Below are 10667 nucleotides of genomic sequence, written 5' to 3'. Positions count from 1 at the left end.
TCTATTAATTTATACATTATAGATAGATGTCGGTTTACTAAATATGAAAGTGGTCTAGGTTATTGTATATATATACAATAAAGGTTTCATAAAAATTATTGCACAGCTATAAAAAGTGAGATTAGTTTTATTACATTGGCACAATGTTTCAAAATCCCTCTTCTTAATTTCTTATTGTTTTGCATCATACAGATTTTGTGCCCCAAGAGACCTGACACAGTCTTCCTTCATTAGTGTTATTACACTCATACAATAACAACGTTTTAAAATACATTTATTGATGACATACGGATTATAAAGTAAAAAGACAAATACAGACAGATACTTTAGTTGTGAAACAAAATCAATACCTCACTTACTGCAGGAAATGCAATGCAAACACAGCCTTTCACCACAGCTTATGGATGTAACTTCTCACAGTATGTCTGCATTCCTTTTCTCAGACTAATGTTTTATTAAACATGATAAATCACTTGTTGAGCTTCAATTATAATACGATTTCATCATACAAAGACTGAAAATGACTGTCTAAATTTGATAATCCATCTGTATTATTAACTTTGAAATGTGTCCTGCAGTATGCTATGCATATTCTTTGTGAGTGTGTGCAAAATGCTTCAATCAATTTCAATTACCTCAATAAATACATTAAAATGTATTAACAGCAGTAATGCAAGTATCATAGTTCTGAAAATCACAATTAACATGCATAAGTTCATTTAGAGAAATCTGACAGTGTTGTAATGACACAACTAAAGTCTGGCTTTAACCACATGATTTAAACTGGAATAAAGGTGTTGACGCAGAAAGGCTAAAATTGTATTCCATGCATCCTCCTGTGCGTCTGCATGCGGTTTCGTCTGTCCACCCCACAGCATGACAACTGCAATGACAAAAACACAGAAACACATGCAAACATGCTGTTCACATTCAAACAGAGACTAAAAATAATACGCCACTAAAGAACACCCATTTGCGAGTAGCTATACACAGTATAAACAATGCAAAAACCAAACAGGAGATCACATCATGGATGCATTCATACTTTTCTCAGAGCGTTGAAAGATGAAGTTACTGGCACGGATGTGAGGTGTGTAAGGAGGTTCGATCAGATGACCCGCACCAGGATATGTCTGGACTTCCAACAATTGAAGATTTCCTGCTTTTCCCATCATCTCTTTCATCTTGGTCCATATATCATGGGTAGGATCACAACATTTACAGTTAATAATAAATAAGGCAATGTTGGGCAAATGTACTTCTTTGAGATGTAAGATATTAACAATGTCAGTAATACAATTTAAATCATATTCCCACCACTGTGATCGTGAACTGTGTCACACTAAATATACTATGTTCTTGTGCATCATTATTTTTCTGAAAAAAATCCAAATGTCCACATAGTAAAATTAAATCTAAAAAGAACAGAATAAATACATTCTGTAAATATTTTATTACGACTCACATCTTCAGCAGATTCAACCGAAGGCCAGTTCTGATCATCATCAGCGTTCACCAACAGAAGTGGACATTTTATTCTACCAACCTGTGTACATTATAACAAACAGACATTTTACACTGAAGCACAAAACAAAATAATAAACCAATGTTGATGTTCTACTCACATCTACTTTGAGAGTCATGTCTGAGGGAATCGGTAAGAGCATGTCTCTGTGGATTACCTGGTTAACCTCATTCACACGTATCTTAAATATATTCCTGCAATTGACATTTTCTATTAGTGTTCATTATTTGGAAACACATTATTTTTCAAAGGTGGGGCTTTATACAAAGGATTTATGTACTTTGGAAATAACTTGGCCAAATGACACCAATAGTATGGTTGTTTAATAGCGCTAAAACATTCAGAAATTCTTGGTTTAAAAGGTTTTAATATTGCTTTAGATGTGGTTCAGTCTGACTGTAAATGTATTAAGTTATTAAGCATCTTACTTTTTAAACTCCTCAAAGATTTCAAATAGAGATTTATAGACAGGAATCCCATGACTTCCACTAATACATATACAGCACTGGGGCTACAAGAGAAATAAAGACACAGGACTATCAAAAAGCTACATCTTAAATGTAAATGCATGCATGTTTATTCCGGTAAAAATTAAAACCTTGATGATTTCCGAGTAGGCTGCCATACTGAGTGTGATTGCAGATCCAAATGATAGTCCAAGCATAGCCAGTCGTTCTCTTTGTACCTTTGGATGATTCTGCAGGATTTGATATGCTTTCTACAGAAATCACACAAGACAAATGCAGATGATAACAATGCCACATCTTCAAAGATCTAGAGTCTTTGCTGTAGAAGATCTGAATTACCTCAAAGTATGAGAAGACAACATCTGCGGTGCTCCGCTCGTCGGGAGACAAGTACTCTAGTGCCAGCGAGGCAAAGCCATGAGATGCAAGCAGGGCTGAGCGATACTCCACTAAACCACCACCTCCTCCCCACAAGTCCAGCACTCCTGGGTAAGGTCCTGGCCCTAATGAATATGGGTAGACATGCAAAAGTATATTTATAGCAAAGAAAAGGGATCACAGTACAAGCATGATGACTTGGTCATTCTGGTTTGAATCACAATAAAATGTATATACCCATTTATATCACATGTATTAAAGTTGTATTGCAAAGAACTACAAAATGAATATCTGAACACATGGTGCTTTATATAAACTGGGTAAAAATAGTGTAAATTTAAAACTAGGGTATATAGACAGTTTCATAGCAACAACACACATAAACGTTACTGAGCATGTATGCTTTTGAGGCCCAAACTTAACTTCCGTACACACCCGCAAAGAATAGAGAATGCCTGCTAGGGATGAAAGGATTCCCTTATCTCACAAAATGAGTTGAGGCAAATTAGAAATAAACAACTTCCGGTCACATCCGACCGTGATGAGATACAAGGACAGAAGACCCAAGCGCAGACAGCAGGTAGGGGGTTAACAAGGATTTTAATATAACAAAGACCCACGATGGGGTAAAACAAAAGAATAGCAAGGTAGGAACAGGACAGATACAAAGGACTCACTACACTAAACTAGGCAAGACTAAAATACAACACCAGACATGACTACAATCAACTAAACTAGATTTGCATACCAATACAGGACAAGGTGGGTGACAAAGACAACATCACAAGTCAAAATGATCCAGGACAGAAGACACAGGAGCATTAAATAAGGGAACAAATCAAGTGGGAAACAGATGCATGGCATGGAATTATAAACAAGCAATAATGAGGAGACGAGAGGGTGGGAACAGAGACAGACCGGAGAGAGTGTATGGAAGGTCATACGGGGCATAATTGTAGATTTTAGGCCATAATTATAGAAAAAATTAGATTCTGTAATGGCTCTGCCTCTTCACATATGTCTTTCTTGGTCTTGTGGCAGAACCACGACAGAAGCCCCCTTTAAGGAGAGACATCCTGGTGCTCCTAAAGGAACAAATAAGACAAACCGTGACACTGTCCAACAAACAGGGAACCACGATAAATGATAAGGCGATTCAAGAGTCCAAGGGGGCAGCACAAAAGTCCAAGGGGGGAGTCCAAGCTAGGAAACACAACGGCACAACTGGGGATGCTGGACTTGATAACAGCTGCACCGGACTGGATGCCGGTCGCACTGGACTAGAATGCCGGTGGAAGTGCCGGCGGGGATCTGTGGTAGGAACGGGATTCCGTCAGCCACGACCCCAGAGGGAAGCCCGAAGGCCTCACCCGAAAGGGAGCCCGGTGGCCTCGAACCCGGAAGGGAGCCCCGCGGCCTCGAACCCGGACGGGAGGACAAATCAAATAAAAAAATGAATAATACAAAGTCTCTTTAACATAAACAAACCAAGAGTTTGTCTGTGATTTACTTTGATCAGCACATCCACGTTTAAGTTTGCAGTAAACACAGAAGCCCCTGCTGTTCATTTATTGCGATTCATTTAACACCTCAACCAACTTGAATGTCAAATATAATAACCAGTTTACGGTGAATCCTTACATCCCTAGTGCCTGCAGATTATTTCTGATGACAAACAAAAGAAATAACAAGTAAATTACATTAGCTAGCAAGTTAAAAGTATGTCTAGCCAGTTTTAATTTGGGTTAACAGTAGAAGAACTGTGGCAAAGTTAAACAAACCATTCAACAAATTGTTTATCAATTGTTGTACAATAAAATATTCATTCATTTCAATTAATATAATAATAAAATATAAATAGTTATATTATTAGCTGCTAGCCAAACTGATCAACTTTGTTACAGATACAGTCCAGAAGATAATTTGTCACGTGTTGGTTTTTCCCTTGTTTTTAATCCTGTTAAATACCCACGCGTTCTGTAATTTTTTCCCCCAGACATCTACTATATATTTGGTTTCACCAGGTTTCAGCTACAATTGTAACAGAACTAATGCATTTATTTAATTAGCAGTAGTTTACCCGAAAATAAAAATGTTTTTATTTACTTACTCTCATGCCGTTAACACCCCCTATATCAAAAAGATGTTTTTTGTACTTTTGTGTTGTTGATATCAATTTGTTTTGGCCGTCATACATTATTTAAAAGCAAACTTCCTAAAACTGCATCACAGTTCAGGAGAGAGAGCACCAGGTCAAGACTAACATCAAATAATAGATTCAATTTTAGTTTGTTTCTCAGCCTTGTTTTTATCCTGCTTTTACAGACACTGTCACATTTTTGCATTAACTAAGCCTTTAAAATAAACAGCTATGTGTTAACCCTAAGAGGCAAATGAACCATGTCTGAGCTAGGGATGCACAATACATTATCGGCCATATCGGTTTTTGGCGTTAAATGGTGGTTTTTAATGTGACCGTATCGGCCCGATAATAAAGTCAGGCCGACATATTAAATTTGATCAATTATAAATTTATTCTTGTTGAACCACTTCTGGTGCACATCGCTCATAGTTAAAATACGGTACAGTATGTCTTTCAGTCATGATCATCCATTAAGTAAAACATTGTTGATGTAGGTACATAGATATGTATGAAAAATGAATTAAAAAATTATAGGAACAAAAGCATTTTATTTGAAACAGACTGCCGTCTGAAGGATTTCTGCCCTGAGACATTTTGGACCTGTGGCTATTGAGAACACTTTTCTGGGTATAACTATAATATTATTATATCTATAATATTATTTATTAAATTATGCCAGAAAAGTTTAAAAGTTCAAGAATCTTATGTAAAGTTTAAAGTAGGCTTGGTAAACGACTTTCAGGAAAAAAGAGAACTAATTGTTATCGTGTTTACTGTAATTATGGTTTTAAAAGGAAAAGCGGCTACCTTGTTTCAGGCTAAGAAAAATGTATATTATTATTTAGTGAAGTGAAGTAGGCGGGACGAGACAGTGAGTCGAGGCCGGTGAGTAAGTGATAATGAGCGTCAGCTGTATGCGCACCGGTCTCATATCGCGGAGGAGATCGGGAGCATAAGAGGACGAGCGACCGGACCGTCAATTAGAGAGGACCTGGCCTGGCTTTTAGTTGTGGTTTGTGTTATTCGCCGGCAGTCGTCCGAGAGGGGATGCCGGCTCTCATTTTACTTTGTTGTTATTTTATTAAATGTTTGCTGGTTCTCGTCTCCTTCCTTCCTTTTATTGAACCATATTACATTTAAGTACTGTATATCGACCAGTATATTGGATATCTGCGTGTGTTTTGGTTAAAAATGCACATATCGGTGCATCCCTAGTGTAAGCATTATTTCTAGAGTAAAATCCCTTAGAGAGAACATACAGTGTTGTTAGCCAACATTTAAATGTCACATGTTTATATTAATTGAAATTATGACATGTCCGTGTTGTATTGCGTTAAATTGTGTTTGGGTTTCGTTTTGGGATTATCTAAAATGTATTTAAGTGTTTAAAACACCTAAACGGTATGTAACATTGTTTAATATGCAAACATCAATTAATGAAACAAATCGTTTCAAAATGCTGTGACATGAAGTCTTAATAAACACTTATTTTTTCCAGGTCAAGTATTATGTGCACGTTCATAGAGTTCAAATGTGTGTTTCTTTACCTGGAGGAAGGAATAATGTTCCCCGTACTCCTTTTTCTCTGACATTCACCCTCTGCACACCTGGTGCCATGTACCAGCGCTCTGTGACACTGGTTGCCAATGCTGTTTGCTTGGCGAAGCCTTGAGACAAATGACCTCTATATACTGAAATATGAACTACCATCGGTGAAAGTACATCCATCTTGCGTAACCTTGAACAAAGAGATTGCAAAGTAAGATTTTATGTAAAGATAGTCGAAAAAAAAGACAAATGCAGGCCACAACAATCAGGTCTCATCATTATAGTTTTATAGTTCATGTTTCTAAGGGAATAGATTTGAACTGTGTGAGAATCTTCACATTTTGAAAGTCTGAGTTACCTGAGTCCACTTCGACTTCCCGGTACAGGCCTCATGCTCCATAGCAAACCCATTGGCTCTGCCCCTTCATAAGTGCCCCCCAAACATTCATCTTTGGCCACTAAATTTCATACAACAGTAACACAATAGAATGAGTGACTACAGTTTGCATTCAAAGTTAAAAAATTATACATTTTATAAATGCGACATTATCCATTTTTTTCATTCAACTTTATCTTAACTATAGATCTTTATTATATATTTTTACCATAGGTTTACACTTAATTACTTTGTGTTGTACACAACACCAAAAATGTTCCTTATATCCCCCCTACCTTATATTCTTATATACTGTAAAGTTTCTTATACCGTCAATAAAAGTATTCTTCTTCTCATATCAAATTATTTAACAGTTGGTGTGGGTCATTCATCCGATTGTACTAAGCACCTGTCACTGTTCCATATTCATCACTGATATAATGTCCAAACGCCTCCCAGAAGTCCTTGTCCTCAGATTGATGTAAAGAGTGCAGCGTTACCTCCTGGTTTGGCAATAAATTATCTATGACAATCTGAAACCTCTCGTCCACCAGACATCGACTGGGCTGAACAGACAGCAACGGACTTTTCCCCATCTCAATGTTCACAGTCCTATAGTTATTATTAAGAGATAAAAAATTGTTTAAATGTTTTTAAAAGTTTAAAATTGTAAGTTTTTTTCACTGTTTTATTTACTATAGTTTGAGGGGTCAGGATGTGCACTTGCACCCTTGCATTGAGTAAAGCAAGCATGTGTACGTCAAGTTAAAAAACAGTGCCAGATATGTACATTGACTCAGATACTATGAGTCAATGTACCCTATCGCTTCTCCTGCACTAAAGAAAACTTCAAGAAACTTTAACCTAAAAGTCTATGCAACATTACATCACCAATGTGCAGACTCTTGACCAAGAGGCTGCCATTAAGATGGGACCAAAAGTGCTCGGACAAGACTGTTTACTTCCATGATGATGTTAAAGTATCACAAGTAGAAAGCCAACACCTTTCTTGCAGCATAGTGAAGTCTCCTTTTTTTTCTCTCCATTGAATTACAACAGGACTATATATATTTTAATAATTGTGCAAGTTTTTAATTAAAAAAAAATTGTTGTTGTTTAAAGACTTCAGCGTTTAAAACTTCATAACACATCTTTGCAGTTGGTTTTGACAAAACACGTATATGACAACTTTTAATAAGACACTCGAGAACCAATGAGATTTTAAATCCACGACGTGCCAGCAGCATATTTGAATTTAGCAGTTGGATCCGTTTATTTATACATTTTAGTTAAGCTAAATATGCTCAAAATATTAGCCGTTTTCAGAGAAAATTTACTAAACCACTAGAGGGGTTAGGATTACTTAGTCCCTGTGAACCGGAAGTTGTGATAGTTTTAACTTTCGTATTCTGACACATTTCCGAGTGAAAATTAATTTCAATGGAGAAAATTAGTTGCCGTGGCTTGCGCAATGAGAAGTGTATTATCAGATTTTAACTGAAGATTATGATGGCTCATGAATATTAAAAAGAAAATGACCCACTTTAATAAGCTATTTTACTATAAACGCAGCAATATTTCATGAAAAAAAATTATTCATTCATCCATGAAAGTTCATTTTTACTTTCACTGGGACTTTAATGCTGGATGAATATGTTGTGTTTGGAGTTAAATACATTTTCAGTACCGCTCGAATAACAACATGACAGCAATTTGTTCCTCTGAATAAAGATGTTAATAACGTTATATGGATTAGGGTGACTATATTATAAGGGAATATTTATTTTTGGGAGAAACCCTCTTTTAATTGGACAGGCATGCAAGGCTCTCAATTCTGGATATCTCCATAAGAAGGTGACACTTGCAGTGTTATCTTATAAGTAAATCCAGTATGTGTAGAAACTATATGGTGACCAAAGTCATTTTGTAGGGGAGTCTTGCCCATAAAATATCCTTACCTTGCTGGAATCAACATGATGAAGTAACTAATTTAAAAAGTATCTAGAAAAAAACAAATAAAAAAAGAGATGGCAAGTTATAGGCTTCAGCTGCACGCATAAATGTTGTTAGAGTAGAATGTCCAGAATAGCATTAAACAACAAAATCATATTTGTAAAACTGGTCTATATGGTTATTACAGACCGAACTAGGAATAGTTAATACTACATAACAAAAATCTAATTGAAAGCTTACCTTTATAATATTTAATAGGGCATGCGGATGAAAACTCGATATCTTGATAGTCATTAGAAGTTCAGGATATCCGAACAAATCTTGCAAATGTATAGTGCAAGTGACGAAATACTACCTTTGACACAGTGAGTATTTGTGAGTTACAGCACCAAAGGTCATTTAGAGCCAGAGGTGGGAGACTCGAGTCACATGACTTGTGACTTGCTTGATTGAAGTACGAAAATGACTTGACTTTGACTTGAGAGCAAGTGACTTGAGACTTGACTTTAAATGCAAGACTCGACAATGACTCGAACTTTTAATAAAGTAAAGTAAAGTAATGAAATTAGTTAAAATAATTATTGTGACTCAGCAGCACTACAGCGCCTGTGCCTTTAACGCAGCTCAACTCAAACCGCGCCAAACAAGGTGTAACGGCCAATTACTGCAGAGCAGTTGCGATAGAGAGGAAACTGCTCATGCGCCTGGCGGCTTGAAACCCTTTAGCCGTTACAATGGCAGATAACAGTCGAGCTCCACAGATAGTCACGTTTGGCTATAAGGACTTTGAAATGGACCGTGAAAATACAAAAAAAAAATGCTAAATGTATATAAGATACATAATGTATGTATACAAGTTCATCTTTTCTGTGCAAAAAGAAAGGGAATTACATTTAGACATTTAGCAGACGCTTTTATCCAAAGCGACTTACAAAGAGTTTAGGAGCAATAAGCGATAGTTCATACAGGAGCCATAATACATTAGGTGGCAATACAAAGTGACTGGTTTCAACAAAAGCTAGACCACTACCGGTTGAGAGAAAGGGTTAGTGTATTTTTTTTTCGCCTTATTTTACAAGTTACATGTAAACACGATAAGAAGATGTATACCGTAATGTCATATGTTAAATAGAATGTCATTCCAATCAATGTTTACTCGTGCTCCAGTCCAGTTTCTGTATGTCCACACACGCCAGGCAAGCATGCATGCAGTGTTCGTCGCTAGAACCCGATCCGTCCCGGAAACACGATTTGTTCCGCGCATTCGCGAAGGTGCGTCTACTTCCGGCCGAAACAATTTACGGCAGTATTAAAAAACAAAAAGCAGTTTGACACAACTCGTTCCATATTGGAAATATTTTTTTTAATAAACTCTTTATTACTCTGCACATCAAAAGACATTAAACAAATTGCAATTTGTAATGATTTGGACAAATTTGCTGAACCAGGGATAGGCTACACTACCCTTTAAAGAGCGGAAAATAAAATAAATAAATTTTGATACTTTTTTTATTTTATGTTTTAATATCATTGAAAATACATTATAAAAAAATGATATGTGTCATCCATGAGAAATATTTTTTATTTATGTTTTTTTATATATATAGACAAACGAATATACAATACTTTTTATTAGTTATTCTCTTTTTTTGGCAAAATATGTCACGGCTAATATGTGGCACAAATTGTTACCCCAATTGAATAATTTAAAAAAATCGAATTTAATAGTTAGATTAAGTTAGATTTTGTTAGTTTATCTGTATTGATAAACAAGGCCTAAAGGTCAATGACATCTCATCAACCAGCAATTTAAGTATATGAATAGATGAATGAGTTTGTGTCTAAGGGAGGCAAGGATGGAGAGAGGTAGTGAGGGAGTGAGTGAAACTAAAGAAGCGAAGAAGCAAATGTATAAAATAAATAATTTGAAATTCTGTGTGTTTCTTAAATACAGACATTTGTTAAAGTACGTTAAAATATGAACAGCATAACTTCAAAATAAAACACACACTTTACTAAATGGTGTCTGACAAATTTAAACAATTAAGTTAGATATTTTTTATTTTTCAATTGGTGTAACAATTTGTGCCACATATTAAACATGACATATTTTGCCAAAAAAAGATAATCACATTTCAAAACTATTGTTTATTCGTTTTTTTATATATATATATATATAAAAAATATAGAAATAAAAATAAAATTCTCATGCATTAAACATATTATTTTTTTATTATGAATTTTCATTGGTATTTAAACATAAAATAAAAAATTATC

At 35.6% G+C, this 10667-nt stretch overlaps 1 protein-coding gene across 2 annotated transcripts; it reads right to left on the bottom strand.

Annotated features, from left to right (window-relative positions):
• Nucleotides 1–257: 257 nt before the first annotated feature.
• Nucleotides 258–9640, bottom strand: LOC130421469 (peroxisomal succinyl-coenzyme A thioesterase-like). 2 transcript variants are annotated; one of them, XM_056749349.1, is made up of 12 exons: nucleotides 8631–9491; nucleotides 8396–8438; nucleotides 6847–7049; nucleotides 6420–6519; nucleotides 6061–6251; nucleotides 2332–2495; nucleotides 2124–2243; nucleotides 1954–2036; nucleotides 1626–1719; nucleotides 1466–1546; nucleotides 1046–1184; nucleotides 258–883 (listed from the first exon to the last, which is right to left on the bottom strand). In XM_056749349.1, the coding sequence occupies exons 2-12, from the start codon at nucleotides 8410–8412 to the stop codon at nucleotides 753–755; spliced, it is 1323 nt and encodes a 440-aa protein (XP_056605327.1). In that variant the 5' UTR covers nucleotides 8413–8438; nucleotides 8631–9491; the 3' UTR covers nucleotides 258–752. The 2 variants fall into 2 exon arrangements, with proteins under 2 accessions (XP_056605327.1, XP_056605328.1); XM_056749350.1 differs by lacking the exons at nucleotides 8396–8438; nucleotides 8631–9491 and adding an exon at nucleotides 9501–9640.
• Nucleotides 9641–10667: the final 1027 nt, after the last annotated feature.

The sequence above is a fragment of the Triplophysa dalaica genome, chromosome 5, assembly GCF_015846415.1.
Source record: "Triplophysa dalaica isolate WHDGS20190420 chromosome 5, ASM1584641v1, whole genome shotgun sequence".
In the NCBI taxonomy this organism is placed as follows: domain Eukaryota; kingdom Metazoa; phylum Chordata; class Actinopteri; order Cypriniformes; family Nemacheilidae; genus Triplophysa; species Triplophysa dalaica.
The sequence above is the reverse complement of the archived record's forward strand: the minus strand, read 5'-3'. Positions and strand labels throughout refer to the sequence as shown.

What these genes read in the sequence shown, in the direction of transcription:
- LOC130421469 (XM_056749349.1), bottom strand. An exon ending in ATCTTTGAGGAGTTTAAAAA is followed by an intron (nt 1,720 to 1,953) that starts GTAAGATGCTTA and finishes TGTCAATTGCAG; the next exon opens with GAATATATTTAAGATACGTG. An exon ending in CTTTCAACGCTCTGAGAAAA is followed by an intron (nt 884 to 1,045) that starts GTATGAATGCAT and finishes TTGTCATTGCAG; the next exon opens with TTGTCATGCTGTGGGGTGGA.